Raw genomic sequence first — 24,608 nt, 5'->3', positions numbered from 1 at the left:
ATCGACTAGTCTTGTACTCCGTACAAGCAGTGCAAATTTGGCCAGACCTACGAATTGAAGTTTGGCAAACGCATCCCATCCTGACCCCAACAAATCATTGGGAGCTTCTGACGATATTCAATCATGGTCTAGTAGCCCCTGAACCTCTGAACCTCTAACCTGCTGCCCGCTTTCAATCCGGGACAGTACCATCAGGCCAGACCCTCCTCCATCAATCACCCCGCGAACCACCGTTCTGCTTGCCGGCAGAGCTCGCGGCACAGCATTTATGTCCTGCTATGCTTTCGCCTTTCTGTACCGTGGCATTGACGTCGAAACGCACCATGCAGCAACCGCTCGTGCTCGGTTGCTTCCGTTTCACGCTCGTGGTTTCCCTGGACGCTGATCGATCGATATGACAAGCCGACGATGCGGCGTTGATCGAACTCGCGAGATTTTCAGCACGAGGAGCAGTAGATCATCGTGTCCTTCCTTGAAGCGGAGCAGGACACGTCGCGTCGGTTTCTGCAGAGACGCGTGTGGGGAAGGGGATCGAAGTATCTGCTTCTGCGTAGTACTAGTACGTTCGTCCCTCGAGAGAGACGAAGGCGATGACCGCAGACTGTGCTCCTGAATCTAGGAACATCTTGGAGTCCGCAAGCGGAGAGCGTACGGGTTGGCGGGTTGCTCGCGTTGACATTGAGATTGAAACTGCTGCGTCGTTTCCCAAGTTCTCGTTGCAGTTTTGTAGGCTAGGAAGTTTACTATAATCCCGTACGGTTGCTGCAACGAACCTACGTTCTGTAGGCTAGGAAGTTTACACACGGTAGGTCAACACTGAACGGCAATGCTGCTATACTACCCTAGCGGATCACTGCGCATAATCTAGTACTATACTACCCTTTTTCACTAGATAGCGTGGATCAATGGTCGCGTGGTCACATGGTTTGCTCCAAAGTGCAATTCAATACTACAAATCCAATAGCAGTCCTCTTCGGCACAACTGCTGCTTGTGCCGAAGGCAAATTTCGGCAGACAAGGTAAATCGAAAGACACATGTCGAAGCACCGCCGCAGAAAAAGAAACAGAGAGGGAATTTTTTTCAAAATTATTAGCAGGATTATAACTGTACATATGGGCTAAAAGTTTTCTTTTGTTCAGAGAAATATGGGCTGCCTTGCAATCAGCCCAAAGAAGCAGCCCACGCCCTAACTCTCTCAACCCAGCCCTCGCTCGTTCGTTTGTCTCTCTCTCCAAGCAAGTCTCCAGCAGCAGTCCAGCTAGTGAACTTCGGCCCCCCAAATCTGGTGGCGGTGATCTGCGGCCCGGCCAGGCGAGGAGCGCAGCCTAGAGAAGCAGGCAGCGGCGGCAGGCAGCACCTCGCGGCAAGGACCTTGTGGAGGCGGAGAGGGCATACGGCCCCCGCGGCGGCGCGGAGGCAAGTCGGTTAGTGACTGCGGCTTGCTCTAGTTTTTGAATTCCTATTGATTTGGAGCTAGCTTTGGTAGCTAAATTTGGAGATTTCTAGATAGGAAATTAGACACCGTGGATCACGGGTGCAGTCCTAAAAAAAATTGGGAGTTCAATTGAACCCCATGCACAGCTGAATTCGTACGTGTGAGCCTTAGGTGTTTGTTGAAATGCATCAGGTGAGATGATGCACCCATGTACCGTGTATATCTGCATGCAGCATTACTGAGGAAGTTTTATCTGTGAGATCCGAGGCAGGTCATTGAGCATCGAAATTAAGACAACCGGTAGAATGCCCTTGCGTTGCCGAGGTGAAAACTAATTCTGTTGTTTGCTTTTGAAACTCAGAAGAGTTTTGTCTTTCATGTCACTCAATCCATCTCTACATGTTTGATATGGAAACCTGTAGAGTTTTGATTTAAGCCACTGTATATTCGGGTTCTACTCATTACCCATCTCTACCTGTTTAATTATAGTTTGACTGCTCAAGAGAATGACCAGAGACAAAAATAGTTACAACCACACTTCGTTCCTGAAGAACATAAGCTCTTGAAGCACTTGTTTTTTGTTGTTCATGAGAAAACAGAAGATGAGAGACTTTGTTGAGCCTATCCATAGTTTTGCAATATTTATCCTTAGCGAGTAATGTGTGGCGATGCATAGTTTTTGCGGCATGGATGAGTAATCTGCCAGTCTGTAGTTGTTGAATCTTGACTAGAGAAGTTTAAAACTTTGCTTAGTATGCATGATATACTTGTGTTAATGTGTGCCATACTCCCATACAGATGTCAAACATAGGGCGCACTTGGATCCTTTGCTTGGCACTGTAGTGCCTTGCTGAGCGAGGATGCACAGCGACCATGTGAGTTTGGTTTCCTGGCTTGGATGTCTCGGTGTCTGTGTGAGGAAGTCTCTCGTTACTTGCACCAGCGAGGCGAGGGACCTCCGGAACCAAGCGCACCCATAATATTAACTTCAAGCACCTGGTTTTGACTGTATGCATCTGGTTATATGTCTGCATGTTATATGACTGTATGCATCTGGTTTTGTTGAAATTACAGTTTCCTGGGAGGTTTCACATGGCTTGATCATTACTTGGCATTAAGTTGTTCTTCAATGACGCGTTTCATGGATTTACGGGCTTTCATCCTGCGCACACGTGTCTTAAAGCTTTATAGACAGGCACTGCGAATTACTCAACGAGCTCCTGAACATGCCCGAGGTTAGGCTCCTTGCTTTTTTACTCTGCTGTGTGTGCTGCTATATTTTAAGGCACAACTAATTATTCATGAATCTGGTTTGTCTAGATGAGTTGAGGAAGACCACAAGGGCTGAGTTCGAGAAATATCGCCATTGTGATGATAATCAAAAGATCAGGTTTTTGATTAGTGAAGGGAAGCAGAGACTAAAAGGTCTCGATGAACTACTTGACATGACAGGGAACGGCTAATATGGTTGCATCTTGGAGTTTGCTACTGTATTCAGCCCCCTCCAAAATTCATGAAGTCTAAATTGTTTGCTACTGATCACTTTAATAAGGAACAACACTATGTCTGATGAGCTTTTGGGCCATTTCTGTAAGAAAATTGTTACGGGAATGCAAAACATGGTTGTATTGAATGTGGATAGTTAATTGATGATCCACACTTCTTCACAAATCTTTCTTGTCTTCAAATATATGGGTGTTTCCATACTGAGAAATACTGTGATCACTTTACTTGCGAACCATGCTCAGAAACATATATCCTTCAGAACTTCTATATTCTTTTGTTCTTTCACCAGTTTCTAGTGAAAATGAAGGTTGTTTTTTTTTCTTGCTTCTAACAAATTCAATTTGATACCCTATCGCTCATTCATATTAAATGAGGAAACAAAAGTGATTTGCAATTTTTTTTCTCTCTCGCTTACTTGCTCTCTGCTGTACAAATATTTTTCTTCTAATTTAATTTTACTTGGGTCCTGTGATTCTGTGATCCCATAAGGCAATTACAGGTACTTTACACAGAGCCAGCAGCCAGCAGCCAGCAGGCCGGCATTCAGGGACTGTGTGTCTGGCAGCATTAGCGACAGGCAAACGTAGATCTGAAAGAACAGCGTAACGTAGATCTGAAAGAACAGCGTTCAGCCGTTCACCGTTCAAAAGTTGGTCGATCGTCAGACATGTCAGCTGATACTTGATCACCAAAAGTGCTACAAAAACGCAGACGGATGTGCTAGACTTGATTTGGAGCAGCGTCAGGGCAATATGTGGTCCTGAGCTTTAGTTTGCTTTGTACTCCCTTCATCCCAAATTACTAAATTTTGAGTTTGTACTAAGTCAAATTTGTCTAACTTTAAAATAAGCTTATAAAAAAGTATAACAGCACATACCAAATAAATTCACTATCAAATATATTCCATGACTTTGTTTCAAAAAAAAAATTCCATGGCGGATCTAATGAAACCAATTTGGTATCTTAGACGTTATTATATATTTCCTATAAATTTAGTCGAAGTTAGACAAATTTGACTTAGCGCAAACCAACGTGAATAGTATTTTTGGATTTTTGGACGGAGAGAGTAAGTTAGTAGTATAGCCTACTAGCTGCAAGGTGCAAGCAAACTGACTGACTAGACTGAAATTTATAACTTGGCAGTGTTGAGCAATGGAACACTCTGAAACAACAAAACATGGAGCCAGATAAAGGATCTGCAAAATCAACTGATTCTGAGAAACTTTGAGCATCAAACTCTGGTAGTAAAGTTAGTATACTACTCTGAAAATATTAGCTTGGCGCAGAACAGGAACGAAGCTTTAAACTTGGATAGTAACACTAGTCAGGGACTTAATAACCATGTAAGTCATCAGAAGTTTGAAACTGACATTCTCAGTGTCTCTACCCAGCTATCACAGTATTACACATGTCAGAATCTCTGAAAGCTGCTTCTGTTTCTTATCCACATCAAGCTGCAGAAAATTCACCTCAAAAAGTGCATATTCTAGTTGCCGGTATTCCATTAGCCATTGAAAGATCAAAGATCAAAGGCAGAACAGCTAAAATAATACTTTTGACACCAGGTTTTACTCTTCATCAAGATGGCCAAATGCAGAGAAATGTTACAGGGAAATTCTAAAACCTGCAAAACCCTGGAGATTTCAAGAAGAAATTAAAATGGAACCGGATTATACATTACTTGTTTAAGATCAGTGAAAAGGTTTTTAGGTATCTGATAGGAATGGACAAGTCCCGTAAACAGATTCAGTTCAAACTAGTAAATGACACTTAAAGAACATCAGTTATCAAAGAACTGGATCAAATCAGGTCTACCGATTCTGTAGACCAGCACTAAAAGAACCTTGAAGTTGCACCACAATAGGAACCAATCTTTCAATAGAAGTACGAAACTCTGACAGTATCAAAGATTCACTAAACCAATCCTACACATACCACATCAAGATGCTTAATCTTTGAAAGCCATCTCTGTTTTTCGTGACCACATCAAAAGTTGCAGTAATTCACAGTTACAGGCATTCCTTCTGCCAATGACAGATAAAAAGGACAGAATATGCAATCCCACAACGAAAATGATACATTGGGATGATCAATTGTTCAGCTCGTTCATCGGGAAGACTAACTCTGTCTAAATGTGATGATCTGTTACAAGAACAAGAACTTAAACCCTCAAAACCTACTGATTTCGAGCAAGAATTCGAGGATTGAGTCGATGTACATGCAATCCCGTCAGAATCCTTCACAAAATCAAGTAGCCCCCCAAGAATTTGTCAAGAATCGCTCACCAGAAGTACGAAACCGACGAGATTTCATCAAGAAGGCTTCTTGGTCGATGATCAGAACCCAACCAAGAACTCGTCAAGAACCAAGAACTGACCCGCCAGGCGCCGAAGAAGACGCGCCGCCCCCACCTCAAGGATCCCAGCCGGTCTTGGGCGCCGGCGGCGAGGACGCGGGCGACCGCGGCGGCGCAGCCCAGACGTTGCAGACGGGGCAGCGCGGCGAGATGGCGAGCCACCGGTCCACGCAGTCCTGGTGGAAGACGCGGTTGCAGCCGGGTAGCACGCGCACGGCGCGGCCGGGCTCCATGGCGTCGAGGCAGATCGGGCAGAGCGCCTCCCCCTCGTCGTCCTCCTCCTTCCCCTCCCCGCCGTCCGTGGACTCCAGCACGGCGACCCCGCCGAGACGCATGAGCTCCGCCTCCGAGAGCCCGTTCTTGCCGCCGTACTCCTCCTCTTCCTCCTCGGACGCCGCCTGAGGCGTGGGAGGCGGGGTCCGGGGCGGGCGGCCCCGCGCGACGGCGTCGAAGAGGTAGCAGAGCCAGACGCCGAGCACCCCGAGCATGCCGATGGCGAGCGACGCCACGGCCAGGGACACCGCCCACACCTGCGCCATCTTTCTCGCTCGCTTTCTCCCCCTTGATCGCTCGCTTGTTCTCCCCGTCGGTTGGTGCCTTTGGTAGAGCGCGCTAGACCGTTGTGGAATCGTACGGTTGCGTAGCAGGTGTGGCCTTAATGCGCTACGGACTTACAGGCACTAGCGGATCAATGGGCCTCAGAATCCGGTTCAGCCCAAAGCAAATCAGGAGGGAAGAAGGGGAAGCGGCCCGGCCCAAGACTGGGTCCGCCTAGAAATGAGTTCGCGTGGCGGACGGACTCGACTTCTTGCCAGGTAAAAACACGAGGATCCCAAGTTCCAAGCACAAGCCGAAGGGGCAGGACCGGAGGAGAACCTCGAGCAGCGCAGCCATGGCGAAGCAGGGGGCGAAGAAGATGAAGGACGAGAACAAGAAGCGCTTGGACTTGCTCCTGCGCATCATCCTCATATCCAACGTGAGCACCCACCTTCAATATCCTCTCCCCTCCCCTCCCCTTCCCTCCCCTCCCCTGAATCGCGCGGGACAGATCCGTGGAATCTTCTCGTCCCCCCGTAGATCGTTGCCGTCCAATTTGTTTTTCGGACAGCTCGTGCGGTGGTATTTTTTGTGAAACCTGGAAAAGTTGGACTGGCTGACAGTATTTGAAGTATTGACGTGCTCATTCTGCTAGATATTTCTTCGCTTTCCTGGAAGGCCGGAAGGGATAACACTCTGCCTAGAACTGAATCTGGGATGCCAGTGTGCTGTGAAGGGAACAAAATTGCCTTCGGGGGGATAAAATTCGGTGGAGATTTAGCTTAATTTTGTTTGGTTCTGTAGAATCACTCGTCTGTGCCTTAGTCGCCTTTTGGTGTTGGGAGGTCACTAAGGAGCGATGACATGTTCCTTTCTTCCTGATACACCCAAGGCTACAATGCACTAATGACAGAATATATTGTTGATGAGCTTACCAGCTGAGAGTTCATGTCAGGGGGGAAAAGCTATCTGTATCCAGTATCAATTTAATGTTTTTGAACCACACTCAATTCCTATAACCTTGGTTATTAATTTGGTTGTTTCTCTCATTTAATTGTGGCGTTTGTTATAATAGTTGGTATTGATTCTTTATGTGGTTCAACATCGTTATACATAAAATGTTTGCAATGCTTCGTGGATGTTTCCCTCTGTTGCTTTTGTCTTGACCTCGCCACCAGCTAATTATATGTTTTAGCTACTCTGGTTTCATATATGATTTTTTTTCCCGTTCTACAGGTTATTTACATAGTGGTGAGGATGGCGATAATGCATTCATCCTTCACCTGGAAGCATTGGATTGGTCTTATGTTAACATCTGCTGCATACTTTTTTCCATACAAGCAACTTGCCAGTATGGCAAAGCCAGTTTACTCTGATAATGGAGAATTACTGGATGGTGGCTTCGACTTGAGCACTGGTGGGGTTTGCGAGTAAGTAACTGCTTGACATAGTGTAAATGTTAGCTTAGGCCACTTGATAACAGATATTTTTGTTAGATATGGGAATGCATATGAATATCTCTCTCAGTGAGTCATATGTACAGAGGATTATAAAGTCCCTGCCTACCTAGCTCTCAGCATTTCAAAGTTGAACCATTCACATATTAGTCTTTAGATCCTAGTTACATTAATAACACAAAAAATACAAAAACAGTGCCCCACAAAAATGAAACAATGGGAAAATGAGTTGAGGAGTCAACAACTTGTTTTCGTAGTGGTATGTTTTTCAGAGAAGTTTAGTGGTATATTTTGGTTATCTTCAAACCAATGACAATTCTTTTACATTTTGTCCTGCAGGTATCTGTATGATGTGATCTATATCACTGTCTTTGTGCAACTGATGTCCATCATTTCTGAGAAATTTTGGTGGACGTATTTAGTGGTAAGACAACACACACCATATGTTTGTTTAATAATTGTGTTTCCATTCAATGCTTCAGTGCCCTTTTGGACCCCAATTTCACAGTGTGCTTTTTATTCTGCAAAGAATTTGATTGTCGTTTTATCTGAACATTAGCTGTCTGATTAAAAACATTGGTCATATGTATTATTATTATCTGATATGTCTAGCCTGTATTTCTATCCATGTTTCTTAAAATTGCAAAGCAAAGTAATATGACAAGTCGAGTGAATAACCAATGCAGACGGCCATCACTAATTGCTACTCATTTCAAGTAGTTATATTCATATATCGATTCATTTCTGTATTTTTTGTGTCACAATAGAATTCCTTAGGCTTCAATCCTCTTGCAAACATTACTAGTTCAAGTTGTGGTTGCACGTTCTGGATGTTAGATACACTCATGACTCTGGAGTTGCAGATGCTTCCACTGTTCCAAGTCTCAAGGGAGCTCACCAATGATTGCCAACTTCTTATTGTTTGCTTAATGTTTGTATACCCATTCATTTGCAGATTCCAGCTTTTGCTGGATACAAGATTTTCGGTCTTTTGAGAGGAACATTTTTCAGTGGTGGTTCAGAGGTAAAAATAGATTTATCATCAACTTGAGCACATTATTTGAATTGTGAGATATGACAGATAGGTAATACCTCCTGTTTACAGGGTGAAGTTGAAGATGAGAAGACCCGAAAGAAAAGGGAGAAAATGGAGAAGAAGGCATCTAGGGGGAAGATGATTAAAACTAGGGCACGTTGATATGCCAGCTAGGGCCTGTTGCTTGAAGGTTAGATTGGTTTATGATAGCTGTCCGACTGAAATCCAAGCTGTTTGGCGACTGGTGAGTATTGTCATGATGATAATGCTCAACTAACAGTTGCTCCAAACAGCTACATTATGTAGTGCAAATACTAACTGATCTCCAACTTGTTCAATCAGTAAGAATTTTATGTGTAATTTCTGATCCTTTTTGACCCATGTTTCATACATCAACATTATAGCATGGCAAATATAAAAAAAATCGTAAATGCAATTGAGGATGAACTTGTGACACAAAGCATGATAAGATACTGCATCCAGAGGTAGCCACTGATGTCATGTGAATCTGTCATGTTTGCATGCAAGAAGTGGGAAGTACATTTTTTGACCAAACTGATGCTTGGTTGGGGATGACAAACTACATTAATCTTGGTGCAAAACAAGTAAAAAGCTCTGCTCTTCAGCATACAAGGGCATTCTAAAACCATTCAAAAATTGCAAACTTTTACAAGTTACTAATTCTAATTTTAATTTGCAGAGAACAATATAATGTTGGCAGTAAGAGGTGTGACTAAAGGTTGCGATTTACAGTTTTTTTTGTTGAAAATGTCTTCGTTTGTAATTTGCAGCATGCACACCAGGGAGATAAAAAAAATAGTTCACTAGTAACAGGGAGTATTTCTTTTTCGATATTGAGATGATCTTTATTTCGGCTTCCGCATAAGTTGTTCACTCAACTATCTGTTATTACAAATCCCAGCTATAGGTTGTTTAACAAAAATGCCAACAAATAGCAAAGAAGTTAACATAAATGGACCGTATAAATTTTGTATGTGCTAGATATGGAACAAGGTATAGCGCCACCGTCAATATCAATTGTACTGGAGCTTTGCTTGTATCTCTCGCTGACCGCAGAGCAGGCAGTAGACGGCGCCGGCGATGAAGAAGCTGACGAACCAGGCATTGTTGTACGCCGTGACAAATGCCTTGGAGACATTCGTTAGTACTCCAACCTTGTGCAGAAATCCGGGCACGATGGGCGCCACTCCGGTCGCCATTGCCACCATCGCCGCGACGTTGAAGCCACCCTGGAAGTAGTAAGGGCTGCCGCTGTCCTCCGAGTAGAGCGCGTCGACGTCCAAGTAAGTTCGCCGGACTATGTAGTGGTCGGTGAGGAGGACCCCTCCGATGGGGCCCGCGAGCGCCGAGTTGCTGAGCAGCCAGATGTTGACGAAGCTCTCGCTGGAGCTGACCAACCGCCACGGCTGGAAGACGATGCTGATCAACGCGGTGACAAGCGCGCCCTTGGCGAACGTGAACCTCCGCGGGCTCATGCTGACGAGCGCGTTCGCCGGCGCGACCACGTTGGCGGGAATGTTGGTAGTGATGATCGCCAGGGTGATTCCGAAGATGGCAAGCAACGTCGTTGCTGGCCCACCGATGCGCCCCAGGAGCTCGATTGGGTCGGAGATGACATGGCCGAAGATGGTCTCGGTGGCGGAGGTGATGGCGAGCCCGGCGAAGGTGTACAAGCCCATGAACACCGGCAGCCCAACCTGGCCGAGCACCTGGTCCGCCTGGCTCCGGGCGTACCGCGCGAAGTCCGGGATGTTGATGGACACCGTCGCCCAGAAGCTGATGTTCGCGGTGAGCGACGGGAAGAAGACCTTCCAGAACTCGCCGCTCGTCAGCCTCGGCGTCTGCGTGAGGAAGCGCCCGAAACCGCCGGCCGACGTGTAGGCCCAGGCCAGCAGCGCGGAGGTGAGCACGATGAGCACCGGCGCCGCGTACTTCTCGAGCTTGCGGATGCCCTCCATGCCGCACATGATGACGGCGATCTGCGCGGCCGAGAAGGCGAGGAGGCACGCGAGCTCGAGCGGCGCCGCGCCGATGCCGGGCACCGGGGCGAGCAGCGGCGGGTACGACTTGAGCTTGGAGGGCAGGAGGAGGAAGATGGCGCGACCGCCGATCCAGGACTCGATGCCGAACCACCCGCAGCCGACGAGGGCGCGGATGACGGCCGGGACGTGCGCGCCGTGGACGCCGAAGGCGGCGCGCGCGAGCACCGGGAACGGCAGCCCGTGCGTGACCGCCGGGGCGGCCGTGAGGACGAGCGTGACGACGACGACGAGGTTGGCGAAGGTCACGGTGGCGACGCCCTGGAGCGCGGACATGCCGAGGTCCACGAGGCTGCCCGCGAGGTAGTAGGCCGGCACGCCGACGACGAGGCCGGCCCAGAGGCTGGCAAGTTCCCAGGCCGTCATGGTGCGCTCCGACGGCGGCGTCGGGGAGAGGTCTGATACACACGTCGTCGACGCCCTGGGGCATACCGGCAGGAGCCGCGGTGGCGAGGCTACCGTGACCGCGAGGCTCGGCCTGCAAGGGAGAAGTGGCAGCCGTGGCGCCGCCAGGGAGCTTGACGCCAAGTGGCCGTGCTGCAAATGGGTCGCATGGCGAGCAGTGAAGGCCTTGCACATCGCCATGGACATAACACGTCCTGGTTTCTCGGACCTTCCTTTTGTTTTGAGGGGTTGATTTTAGCTGTTGTTTTGGAGGTTCTTGGCCCTCTTGGGGCTTTGCAGGAGGGAGGGAGGGAGGGATAACCCGTCGATTTTCACGGTGGGCAGGAGCTGCTGCTGCTGCTATCTCCACCGCCCATGATGCTGTGCTTGCGATACGCGTGACGCATTGGCAAAACAGTAGGAAAGTAGGGCATCTACGCTTGGCATCTGTTCATATTGGAACATCTTTTCGTTTTTTGATCTTTTTAGATTATGTCTCTGTGTACATCCAGGAGAAGTCTTGCTCGAAAGTACTTGCACTAGATGCATAAAATCGCAAATAAAATTGCGCATCACAAGAACAGCGGCAGTTGCACGGATGCGCATCACTCACCAACGGGATTGAAAACCTTTGCGCTCAAAACGCTTGATCGTTTCCTGTAAGAAAATCAGGTTCCGCTGCTGCATCTTGACGCCATATTCTTTTTTCGAACAATCTTAACGCCATGTTAAATGCTGGACTCCGAGCAGAAATGCTAGAGGTGACGGTACGTCCCGTCGAGCTTGACCACCGGCGGAGGATGAGGATCGCACGGGCCATGATCCGCCAGCTGCTCTGCTTCGCCCGCCAAGATCTTGACACCTGCTCTCCGCACGCCTTGTTAAAGAAGATCCTTGCTGGCCGCCCAGGTGGAGCTCCGCGAGCAAGCAAGCGTGGCACAGAGCAAGATGGAAATGGCATGTCGTGTCATCGTGTATGCATGTGCGGGACAAATAGGCCCTGTTTCAAACAGATGTCCGGAGACTCGTTTTTTTTAAAGCTTGCTGGAGAAGCTGCTGTCAAACTGGCCGTTTGTCAATCCTGACTTTTTCTGATAGATTATCTGATTTAAGTAAAACGATCTATATACCCCGAAATTGATGATAGCTCATTTGATCTCTAATGCGAGCAGAAGGCAATATTAATAATATTTTTCAAGTTTGTTAAATAGAAAATTATTTTCAATAATTTTTGGAGCTCAAATTCCATTTCCCCCAACTTATAAAACACAATTAGAACTGGTTTGGCAGCTCAGGGCTAATTAGCCCCCGAGTAAATTACACCACGGGGATTTTTCGGGATTTTGGAATCCCCTCTACCGCAGCCCGCAGGGCAGAGCTAGCCCCTCTCCTGGTTGCTGTTTGGAAGGAGGATCCTTCTGTCTAGTCACCCCTCTCCCGGGTTGCTGTTTGGAAGGAGGATCCTCCTCTCTGGTCAAAACTAAATATTTTAGAGCTCAAGGCACTTAGGTGTCCGAAGACAACAAAACACTTGATTTTTTGTGAGAAGGCAAATAGGATGTTTTGAAGGGTCTAGCACCTGATTTTTTAACCTTTGGATTTAGATCTAAAGGCTAATAAAATTTACTTCTCTGATATGCTTTTCTGAATGAAGAGATGCAAATTGACATAGTGTCTGACCGATGATCAAATAGCTAGATTTAAACGAAATAACACAAATTCCAATATGAAAAATTCATGTCACATAATTTAAAGGTAGCATGGCACATCATAATAAAATAGCTCTTTGCTTAGCAAACTAGGAACACATATAATCAAAATAGATCGTCAGCCTTCAGACCATATAGATGATAATAGATGAACGAGGCATCAGAAAATTATTGATCCATCAATTGTTCTGCAGAAAACTTAGGTATATAGTTAAAATCTTGCATATAACGTATTGATCAGATAATTCAAAGATATATATAGCTGAACAATACCGGGGTCTACATAATGAGCAAAACTTTTGTACATAATATAAAAATCAAATGATTAAATATACACATATGCACATATATATTCACATGAATACTCTTTTTTTGCTATTACTACTGGAAAGCCTGACCATTACAGTATGGTGGATGGTGTAATACTAGCATTGATAAGGTTAAAATTACTGTAAAGATATATTGCAGATATCTGTCAAGATATGTTGCAGACAAGAGATGTGACAAGACATGTATTGCACAGACATGTGACAAGATATGTATTGCTAAGACAGTTAGACATGGCATGTATCCTACTGAAATGATAATTGAAACAAGAATGCTTCAAACATACCTTATATGAGCACTGAAAGGCAGACACAAGGGCGTCTTAGTTTTCATCTGTAGCAGCACTGGAGGTAGAAAGCTGCAACACAAAAAAAATGTAAAATCAGTGACACCAGCAGGGAACAAAATTTTATGTTTTATATATGCAAATAGAGGATTCAACCGACACTTGAGCAAGGGTACAAAACTGAGAAAGGGAACATACCCGAGCAATCTTTTTCTTCAATCAAATCAACCGGACACTTGGGTTTTTGGTGCCGACTAATATTTTTTCTGCTCGTTTCACTTTGGACAACTTCATTTGCATCAGTTTTTTGTTCGTCCGATAGCCCTTCCATGGCATCCACAATGTCAATACATTTCTCCATTGAGTAGTTTTCTTCACATCTCTTCTTCTCTTCTAACTTTTCTAGAGTTTTTTCAATCTGATCCTTTCTAAAGTCAATGTAATCCCCAAGTTTTGCTGCCATCTGACTTTGTTTGCGTTTCTTTCCACCGGTAACATCTTGGTCCTCTAAATTACGACTGGCTGGAGCATATTGAACTTCTGTGCTTTCTACACCACCAAGATCAAAACTGAGTGGATTTCTATCAATAGAAGCCATGCTCTTATATCCAAAGCTAGGTGTTGTGCTATGATTGCTTTCTTTGGGGAGTGGGTTCAGTTCGTAGCTCACTTCTTTGGGGAGTGGGTTCAGCTCGTAGCTCAGTTCTTTAGGGTGGAGGCTCAATTGATGTAAAATTTAAATCCCCTGTGGCCACACTTCCTATTAAACAAACAATTGAATGGGTGAACAAGTGAATAGTTAACTAAAGTTGTGACCATTAATGTAAATAGGAGCAAGATGAAAGCATTATCTTCGTACAATAATTCCAAGCTGTTATATAAATGAAATGACTTCTTGCGGAACTTGACAACTTTGTGGTTATCCTCTCAAGATTCTACTCTGTATATGAGACCTGACCTTAATCAACTTCTCCCAACCTTTTGATTCTGCAATGATCATCCAAAAGTGTCGTTCCAGCCAACACCATTTTTCCTCGCTTCTTTTATTATCTTATAGTTTTTTTAGCTCTTTCTTCTTTTCTTGCACTTGATGCTTCATGAAATGTGCCTTTGGAAACATATTATTAAATTTATTTGTGATACTCCTCCAACCTTCTGTTGTCCACCCATTGTTGTCCACCCATTCTATCCCTTAAACATTGCGATGTTGACAAGCTCTTTCAGAATATCCACAAGTCCCTTCTCATACATAGCTCCATGTAGCCCTTTCCGTTGACATGGCTGCAAGAAATAAATAAGATTAGATAAAGAATGTTGTGAAAATAATACAAAAATAAGTAATGAAGTAAAAAAACAGTACATGAACAAACAATCCATGCATACTAGTGCTTACATTTATGCTTCACCTAATTATTACGAGCAGCCCACATCTGAAGGATAATTTGGCCTCGTAGGGTGCTTCCATCATTTGATTGCAGTTCATTTGGGTAGTTATTATCCCCCTGTGGCAACTCAACATAATCAGATGGGTTGATATTATTTGGTTGATGATCCAGCCACCCTTCATCCCCATTTTGCCCTCTAATGAGATTGTGAAATACTGCAGCTGCCGCTGATATTTTAATTTAATTCTTAATTGGATGAAATATCCTAACTTTTAGGATTGAAAACTGCTTTTTTAGCACGCCAAAGGCCCTTTCAATATGATTGTGAAGCTGCGCATGATTGTGGTTGAACAATTCCTTATAATTTGCATACTGATTTTCATGTCTTCTAAACTCACTAAGGTGATACCTAACTCCTCGGTATGGAGCAATGAATGAGGATGTATTTGCGTATCCACCATCTACAAGGTAGAACTTCCCCACAGGCACATGAAAACCCTTTGCACGTGTAGACCGTAGGACCCTTGCCTCAATGCAGATCCTTCCCAACCACATGAGATGAAAGTGAAATTTAAATCAAAGTCACATGCACACATCACATTCTGTGATAAGGTTCCTTTCCTATTTCTGTAGGGAGCGGCTCTTTCTTGTGTAATGGTGATAGGGACATGAGTGCCATCAATAGCCCTAATGCAGTTCTGGAAGAAAGGCATGAATCGAGAGTCTGATACAATCTTCACATGTGTATGGTTCACATTTGGGAGCTTAAAGAATCTATGAGTCAGTGATGGAATTAAATCGAAGAACTCTGTTATTTTCCTATAAATTGCCTCGAGGTTTTCGTAGATGAGGCCGAAGTTAGTGGACTTGCCTCCTCCGAAGTGGGTGCGGAACTTGAAGACAAGGATGGTGTTAGGGTCCTTCACCTCATACACCTTGTCCAGCCTCTCCTTCAGCTCAGCCTACACAGAGAGAGCACACAAAAACCCTAAGTTCCATGATAAAATTACATGATACAATTGCAGTGCCCGGGACGTCGTCGCAGATCGGTGCCCGGGAGTCACGAGATGGAGGCAGAGAGGCAGTGCCTGGACAAGGAGACAGAGCAGTGGCGACAGGCGGAGGGGTGGTGGCGCCTAGACGGAGGCAAGGGGCAACGGGGAGGCGATGCAGTCTGGACGGGAAGGCGACGAAGAGGATGGGGAGGAGCAGCGACGGGGAGGATGGGGAGGTGACGGGGAGGCGCAGGGGCGATGCTGCGATGGCACTCACGAGCGTCATGGGGGAGATATGTCCGGACCCTTGAGGTGGGGAGGGCTCACCCTGTGGAAAACGGAGGGATAGGGTTGGGCTCCCTCATCGGACGGGCTCCCAAATGCTAGGGAATTTTAGCCCGGAGCCAAATTGCGGTGCGAGGGTCCAACCTAGGGAAAATTTCGGGATCCACCCGGGAATCGGGCCTCCCAAGCTAGCCCATACATAGGCTCATTCGCATGAAGGAAACTGGCCGAAGAATCAGCTATATATATCAGATGAACTCCTCATGCCATTTGGCGCTTCACAAGTGAAACCCATTTCAACCAAAGGTAGACAACGGATGAAGATATCACAGCAGCAGCAATACAAAGTGCTGCAATGCCCACAATCACTCCTCTCCTCTTCTCATCCTGTCGTGCTGAATCAGAACTTGGTGCTTGTGGAGGATTGATCTTCCGGTCATGGGACTGGGTAACTGAGAAAATCAAGCATTTCGTAGTCAGCTAATGGTTTTGTGCCAGAACAAGACGAGAGGTCAACAGACCGGCAGGGGCATGTTCAGTAGCTACCTTTTATCGCTGATACCAGTGGCCCATAAGCTCCTCCGTAGGGAATGCAGCAGGTGCCCCTTCCACTCCAATACAGATGTATTACCAATATGGAGTTGTCAACAGTCACTTCCTGGGTTATGTTAGTGGCTTTTCTAGGACCCCTGCTTCCTTATTAATGTCAAAATCCTTCCTGATATTCTGATCCTGAAATTAATTCACCATACAAAGGTATGGTTTGTTGACTGGATATGTTAAAATATTTTTCTCGTTAGAGAGGGATCAAACCTGCATATCAATGTCAAATAAGCGTCATCCTGGTCCATCAGTTATGACTATCTCTTCAAAGAAGAGTTGGACGGTGTATTTCCCATTAGCCAAACCTACCACATAGTACCGCAACGAACTTGTTGATGTTCTTGTTGTTTTGTAGAGCTCTAGCATGTTTGTTTCCAAAATATCGCTTGTATTTACAATACCGCTGGATTTCTTAAATGGATCAGAACCCACATGACTAACTACCCAATGACTCGTGGTATTAATATGAAAGCCTGCTCCTCCAAGATCAGCGGAGTCTTCGGAGAACATAGTTGGCATCGGATTTGAATAATGCATTTGCTTGCCACCACAATTTATAGCGAAGGAAGTTGCAGGATCTGCACGCATAATCGATCAATAAGGTAAAGACTACAAGTTTGCAGAAAATATGCTAGATACCACCAACTCTTGCCCCTGTTTTGAAGTGTAACTGTGATTTTGCCCTCGACTATTCACAAGTCAATGTGATTTTGCCCCTAGTCAAGGGTCAAAACAGGAGCAAATACACAAAGACCAAAAGCAAAATCACAATGACTTGTGAATAGTTGAGGGCAAAATCATAAAGTTAGAAAAATGAGGGTAAAAAGACAATTGTGCTTCAAAGTAGGGCATTAATCACCAAAAATCAATATCAGAATTGACGAACAAAGTTTAAGTACAACTTCAGAGGCATCTCTCATAACCCCATAAATCAACATTGCAATGAACAAATTTACACTCGCTTAGATGCATGTCCCAGTGTATTTTTTTTTTCTTTTTTGCCTTAAGTTTGACACAATTGTGGCAATCAATTTCTTAATCACAAAAAGTGCAGCATGCTTTACACTAGGCATGATCCATATGGGCCCTTAGCTTCTTTCATTAATTTTTTGGCTGCAAATATATGTTGCGGTATCTTTCATCTTATATATGAACGATAATAAGAACCACATCAAATTTTACTTGTAATTTGGATTATTTGACCAAGAGTTTAACAATGTGCCCAACCATGTCACCTGTTTTCCTTTTATTTTCCATAATTCTAAAATCAAGCATATATTGTATGAAGTCCATTAAAAACAAAAAAAGATTGGCCATTATAGATATTTAATCTTAACAAGGCAACAAACATCGATATCAAGGGTTCAAAATGAATATTTGGTAGCATGCATTGATCCTTCAAAGAAACTCAATTAATGCAGCAGTAAAATCAAGAATTGAAATATTGAAAACAGACAATGGAACACAACAATATCTAAGAGTAAGAAGAGCGAGTGACTGATTGACAGACAGACAGACAGATAACAATACAATGCTGGCATCAATGCAAAGCGAAAAAATACTGAAGAAATAAAGTAGCGTTTAGTGAGACATGAGTTAAGTGTTCTGTATTGGTACGGGCAAGTAGAAATTGAATCAGTAACTGGTTGACATCACTAAATCAGTATACAAGCTGGTGCTCTGTGAGTCTGTTACCAGGCATTAGAGCAGCGAAACAGAGTGAAAGGCCCCTTGCAGAATAGAGATAGGGCAAAGGTAGATAGATCACTTTTGCATGCTATCGATTGGAAACATATATGGAGATGGCATTTCCCAACATTTGAGGCCTTTATGGTGGAATTTTTAAGTAGACCTCATTTGATTGCGATTGTAATGATCTGTAGAAAATTACTCTCCGTAGAATTTACACCATAATATTGAGTATTGAAAGTGGTGTTACAGTTAAGAAATGAGCACCAGCAGTCTAACAGCAATAATGGCATGCTCAAATATCAAAAGTACAGATTTTTATAGAACTTACTAGTTAAATTATTTCTGTTGCATTCTTTCATGTGAAGGCAATTCAGGTTTGTTAGATCTGCACTGCATGGTAATAAAGCAAAGTTAGAAATATGCAGCATATTACTTCAAATTTCAAAATAATGCAGTGATAAAACTACACTTCCTATGAGTAGGGCAATCTCATGGCTTATACTGTTACGAGGTACGACGGGTAGCAAGGACACCGTAGGTCTAGAAGTTCTTCTACCATATTCTCATTGATAATTTTCTACATGTTCCAATTATTATACACTCCATCATTCAATTCAGTAACTAATAAGTTGATCTCCAGAATAAAAAGAAAAGCCATGTGACATTTTTCTAATAGGTAGGCATGTTTATATTTGTGTTTTAAGGAAATTTGCAATAACATTGATTGTCACAGTCCGCCAATTCTTATACAGATCTAGTTATTTCCTCTCAATTGCATGAAGAGAATAGAAGTTACAAGGGACATGTAGTCATGTTAGTAAGTTTTCTTGGGGGCAAAGGAAGGGCTACAGTGAACAGCAGGTAAGATATTAAACAAGATAATCAGTTGATTAACAGGGTTAGAGAAGTTCTCTTTAAAAACATATATGTGAAAAAAGAAGAAGCAAGGAAACAGTAATGAATGTAATCCAAATTTCAAAAGTGCGTATACTAATTTGCAAAACAATAACACACGGATTTTTATTTACCAAAATATATCAAAGAATGCAAGATTATTATTTAAAATGTTATTACCTGTCAATTGTTCCGCTTGTATCAATTGAAGTCCCAATGTAATTTACACAGAACAGCATGTTTGCAAAAGAATAAGGTTGCTACAATTTATTTAGTAGTTAAAATAGTGATTACTGTACTGAGAAAAGGTAAGAAATCTATACATGAGACAATTTTGACAAGCAGGCTTGTTAGGAAGGCGTCCATTAACAGAAGGATTATATGAAACATCCCTGCAGTGTTTATTCCAAAATTGAGAAGAGTTAGACATGCACAAGATCAGTCTGGACTAGAGACAAGATCATTCAGAAAAAAAATGTAAATCAAGTTTTACTTAAAAGGGCAGAGGATGGTGGGAAGGTGCCAGGTCTTGAGAATTAGAAGCATAGAATATGCACCTAAGGGAACCCAAAGAGTAGAAACGTAATGCCTTTCCCGCTTCAGATCCATGTTCGCAAGCTCCTACAATTGCTATATGACTGTACATCAATGTTCTATCAAAGTTATTATAACTATGCTCAATTCAAAGTTTGATCTGATTTAAGTAAAGAATTTTCGTCATACAACTTTGTGAACTGTGATTTAAAAACTTGACCTACGGGGGGTAAGACAGCCCCCAGATTTTTGCTAAGAGAAGGACCTTCTCACGCAGGTTAAGAAAAACTCGAACCTCTGCTTCACCCTTACATAGGGACCCGTAACCCATTGTGAGACTACCATTGGGCTGGCGACTACTGCAACTACCCCAGGTAGGAGGGTCCCTATGTAAGGTCGAAAAAACTTGACCTGTGCTTTGGTGAGGTGAGTGGTGACACACGAGAGGATTTTTTTTAACCCCAACCTAAAATTTGCTCCCACGATGAATCGGACCCAGGACCTGAGGAGTGCTATTGAGACCATCTAACAAACTCAGGTAGAGGCCCGTTCGCCTGTGAACTGTGATAGAATATCCCAAAGGTAAAATGTTACATGTGATATGTAATATATTTCATACTACAACAGCATGGATATAGTCAATTATGAGTTAGTGTGAATGTGAGGCATCCTAATAAAGTTTGCAGCCCAGAATTAGTTTTGGTGTCATGATAGAATGGTAAGTCCTATGCTGCGCAAAAGTGGATTTACATGGTAATGAACGACAGTGCTAATGTTTTAACTTTTAAGTACAAATCCTCAAGGCTTTTTGTACTAATTAAGATAAGTTTGTCTATTGCCATCCATCTACCAGCGCGGACACATAGGAAAGCATAAATGAACAACAAACACTTACAATGGAACTGATGGTCGAACGAATTCAGAAGGCAGAGGTCCACTAAAGTTGTTTTCACCTACATATCTGAATGAATGAAGTTCATGAGAAAAGTGGAAACACAAACATCATGGAACTCAGTTATCTTGGTGAAATGCAGTTTGCATGGCTTAGACATATAGGTGTTAACAGATCATTTGTGGAATGCAGTTTGCATGGCTTAGACATGCATTCTTGATTCTTAGTTCGGTGCTAGATATTGTTGCACAACGCTGCCTACAATTTGTGGTTTTGAAATCTCTACACCCATACCTCAAAATCTCCTCTAGATTTCAAGATAGGCTAAAAAATACATGCATCAATTAAGCTGTCGAAACTACAAGGTTGATTGAAAATTTTGAAGTACAGATGGTTGACCGTCGCAAAATCCATATGTAAGGATCTAAAACTCATAATGCTTATGGTTCAGACTTCACATCCAATTAGTGATAGTAACTTTCCGTAATCAGAAAAAGCGACAAACAAAAACTCTAACAAATCCAAGCGCATGGTATCTCAAGTATAGAAGGAAATTGAGGTGGCAAATGCACAGGAATTCTTCTTGGGGAACCAGCATAATTAGAGAGGAGGCGGTATAATAGTTTGAATGCCTACCCATGATATGGGGATACCAGACCTGAAGCTAAAGAGATGAACAGAAATATGCATTAGAACTTGAAAAAAGTCAAGGCTGTTGAATTAAATGCATTTTACCCTTTGGTCTCTAATATTACTGCATTCACCGCCAAGTTTATTAGTTACGAAAAAATGTCAAGTCTAATTCAGTTGCTTACTGAAGATGCATATAACTCAGGGATTAAACTGTAGCTTACATATACTCTGAGTTCTTATATGGAAGCAATAGTCTTATTGCACCTGATAAGTTGTTTGATCTCAAATCCCTGCAGAAGATACAAGACAATTAAGCATCTTTCAAACTCATGACAAAAATGAATATCAACAGAATAAAAAAGTTTAACATTATTGACTGTTTTTAACAGTTTTGTGTGGTGTTGAGGAGGGGGGTGTTAACTGAAAGAGCATCTAGGCCCCTAGTGGGTTTTGGTGTGTTGAATGACAACTAGATTTAAAGTTCTAATGAACTTATTAAACATATGAGTAGATGTAAAGTTATTGGTGAATAACCTTTATGATAAAGAATTGTATTGATAAGCTTATATGGTGAAAAGAACAAGTGTGACATGTGACGTAGTGCATCTAAGCATGGAAAACAAGCAGTGGTGGAGAAAATGATTAGAGGCTAATTTGATAGCCTCATATTTTCAAGATTGCTTGTGTTGAAGATAAATGTCACAAGTAGGAATATTATGCGTGATCCCATGATGTTTATATATGATATATGATAAGCAAATAAAGGTGAACATAGAGGCATGATGACATTAGGTTATTCTTCAGTCTCTAAATAAAATGAGAAGCTTGTTAGCAACAAATGGGATATTGAAGTCAAAAGAAGATATGATCTCAAGTGGGTTTCATTCTTGATGTCAAAATAAAGGTAGACTCAAATGTGGCAGCGACTGGATGAAGGAATCGAGCAAGGGATTAACAACGAGGTACCAAGAGAAGTCTGGTCAAGTGGTGACTTGGGTCATGAACTTTGCTAGGGTGTGGCTAGTGCTTGGAGGATTTCGAGGTATCAAGTCAAGCCTTACCGAGTATAGCAATGTGATGCATCAAATGTTTATTGAGTCATATAAAAGGGTGACTTGTGATCTAAAGTTGGATTTCATTCATATGTGTTGAATATTGATCCAAGTCACTAGCTCAAGGTTGAAGAGCTCAAACCAAAGAAACAAAGTTGGATGCGGCTCTCAAGTGGATATATTGATCAAGTATGGCATGGTTCATGATGATGAAGCTCAAGTGGATGTATGTTGTATTTATGTTTGATCTTGAGTATAAGTATGTTGTACTACCAAGAGGGATGCATCACATGGTTATTTGACAAAGTCTCAGTGCTCAAGTTTCCTATGTGAGTTGATGAGAAACACAAAAGTCACACGTACACACTCTGTCGAGTCAGGTAGTGGAAAAATCGGAAGTTCATGTTTTGGAAAAAAGAAGTTCCGGTTTTGGGTGCCACGTATCACTAATGGCTAGTTGGTTTCAAAAACCGAAGGTTCCGGTTTTGGGAAACCGGTAGCTCCAGTTTTGGTTTGACACCATAATGGCTAGTTTTTGAGGAGTGGGTATTTATACCCCACGCCCTCCTCAGTGGCTGGCTGCTATTTTAGAGGTTGCCGGTGTGCTTCCTGCCTATTCTAAGCTAAACTAAAGCCAAGATAGCTCTTCTCAACCCCTCTTTGTGAGGTTGTGTGATCTTTGCTAGATCTTGTGAGTTGGGTAGTAGAGGGGAGCCATTCGTGAGCATTAGAAGAGCACTAAGTTCCTTGAGCACTGGTTTGCCTTGTCAAGTTTCAAGTGAAGGATTTGTTACTCTTGGAGTTGAAGCCTCCTAGATGGCTAGGCATCGCCGGCTAGCTCCCAAAGGTGTGGTGAGCAGCGGAAAGTCTGTGAAGGTTACGATCTTGCCTCCGCAAGAAAAAAGGTCATCTAGTAGAGACGAGGAAAGTGGTTGAAAGAGACTTGGCACATTGGAAGAGAGTTGAGATAGACTCGTATTCCAATGGGCTCCTCAACAGAAATGTAGGATTCATAGTGGTGAATTTAAACTTCGGTGAAACAAATCTTTGTATCTCCTCGTTGGTTTGCTTACACTTGCATTCATTGTTGAACTTGTTGATTTGGTTGATCTACTCAGGTGTTTGTGTTTGTAAAGTGCAGGAACTCTGTGAGCCTGCTAAGAAACACCTACTGAGCTACTACACCAAGTCTGGTTTGATCTCGAGCTCTGAAGAGTCTCTTGGCCCCTTAAGTGGATTTTGGTGATTTAATGATGCAAGCTCAAGTGTCTAACAAAGTTTCAAGTGCATAAGCAGGTTTAAAAGGATTATTGGTCATGAAGCACTTGTGATGGACCCCTCTAAAGGAAATGAAATGATAAACGGTATATTCTCAAGTCTAAATTTATTTCGATTTGAATTTGAGTACAGGAATGCCGCAATATTAAGAGGGATACGTGATCTCTGATATTTACGTTGAAAAAGGTGCTCAAGATGACCTAACAAACTTATGAGAGACACCCTTTGCACCAGCACATCATATGGGGATACTTATTGGTGCTAACCTGAGAGTTCCAAAATTTTCCGGAGGTTTTTCCGAAATATTCCGGAGGTTCAGAGTTTTCGGAGGTTCGGATTTTTCTGGAAAGTTTTCCGAAAAATTCCGGAGCTTCCAGAAGTTTCCAAAGAAATTTTCGAAAATTTAACCCCTAACGGCTAGTTTCGGGGTGACGGGGTATAAATACCCCCTCACCCCCTCCCATTCACTCTCTCTTGCCTCCTCACTGTCCTGAAAGCTCAGAAAGCATTCACTCCCCTCTTGGCCTTAGGTGAAGATTTGGTGGGGATTTAAGGAGGGATTCTTGAGAGAGCAAGGGAGTGTGCTAGTGAGCTGAAACTCTATCTCTTGAGTACCTTTGTTCTTCGTCAAGCCGGCATTCCGCGTTTGTTAGTCTTGGAGCTTCAAGCTTCTAGTCGGCTAGGCGTTGCCCGGTTGAGCATCCAAGCTTTGTGGCTGCCTCAGGAAGTTTGTATTGCCCCGACGATTGAGTAAGTGACTTTAGCTCGATCTTTGTGGTCGCTAGAGGGAGGAAAGTGGCTTAAGAGTGAAAAGTTCATCCTTCGTTGGTCCTCAACGGAGACGTAGGCATCAAGGTGTGAAGCTGAACTCCGAAAAACAAATCCTTGTGTCTCTTGTGCTTGTTATTCTTAATTTCATTCATATTCAAGCATAGAATATTTTTTCTAGGGTTTGTGCTCGATCCCTTTTCTAGCAAGTTAGAAGCTATACTATCTTGTATTAAAGGCTTAGAATAACCTGTTGAACAACCTATATTCGCCGATTTACTTTTCAGCAAGTTTATCTTGAGGTTGTAGTTGTTTTCTTTCAAAGTCCGAAAATATCCAAAGATTTCTCCGGAAATTTCCGAACCTTCGGAAATTTCTGGAACAATTTTCGAAAATTTCTGGAAGTTGTTGATAAGCTTGTTTGAAAGTGTAAAAATTTTCAGCCTCTAGTCGACATCCTAGATCCTTTCAAGCTCGTTCATCACTCTAAGTGTGGGGGTTCT

At 43.3% G+C, this 24,608-nt stretch overlaps 3 protein-coding genes and 1 long non-coding RNA gene across 5 annotated transcripts; 2 read left to right on the top strand and 2 right to left on the bottom strand.

Annotated features, from left to right (window-relative positions):
- The first annotated feature begins 1,210 nt into the window (after window positions 1–1,210).
- LOC101770588 lies at window positions 1,211–3,189 on the top strand. Of its 2 annotated transcripts, XR_001164305.2 has the most exons (4): window positions 1,211–1,425; window positions 2,235–2,311; window positions 2,511–2,671; window positions 2,757–3,189. It is a non-coding gene; the product is annotated as an uncharacterized LOC101770588 (long non-coding RNA). The 2 variants fall into 2 exon arrangements; XR_002675773.1 differs by lacking the exon at window positions 2,235–2,311 and having other exon boundaries at window positions 1,214–1,425.
- A 1,696-nt stretch (window positions 3,190–4,885) lies between these two features.
- Window positions 4,886–5,853, bottom strand: LOC101770197 (E3 ubiquitin-protein ligase EL5). Its single transcript, XM_004953336.3, has one exon. It carries the CDS (start codon window positions 5,835–5,837, stop codon window positions 5,355–5,357), a length of 483 nt encoding a protein of 160 aa, XP_004953393.2. The 5' UTR covers window positions 5,838–5,853; the 3' UTR covers window positions 4,886–5,354.
- Window positions 5,854–6,117: 264 nt separating this feature from the next.
- LOC101769792 (transmembrane protein 208 homolog) lies at window positions 6,118–8,764 on the top strand. Its single transcript, XM_004953335.2, has 5 exons — window positions 6,118–6,274; window positions 7,072–7,265; window positions 7,632–7,716; window positions 8,248–8,316; window positions 8,398–8,764. Exons 1-5 carry the CDS (start codon window positions 6,191–6,193, stop codon window positions 8,488–8,490), a joined length of 525 nt encoding a protein of 174 aa, XP_004953392.1. The 5' UTR covers window positions 6,118–6,190; the 3' UTR covers window positions 8,491–8,764.
- Window positions 8,765–9,309: 545 nt separating this feature from the next.
- Window positions 9,310–10,979, bottom strand: LOC101757618 (purine-uracil permease NCS1). Its single transcript, XM_004955080.2, has one exon. It carries the CDS (start codon window positions 10,977–10,979, stop codon window positions 9,363–9,365), a length of 1,617 nt encoding a protein of 538 aa, XP_004955137.1. The 3' UTR covers window positions 9,310–9,362.
- Window positions 10,980–24,608: the final 13,629 nt, after the last annotated feature.

This window comes from Setaria italica, chromosome I (assembly GCF_000263155.2).
Source record: "Setaria italica strain Yugu1 chromosome I, Setaria_italica_v2.0, whole genome shotgun sequence".
NCBI lineage: Eukaryota > Viridiplantae > Streptophyta > Magnoliopsida > Poales > Poaceae > Setaria > Setaria italica.
This window is presented reverse-complemented; position numbering and strand designations above follow the sequence as displayed.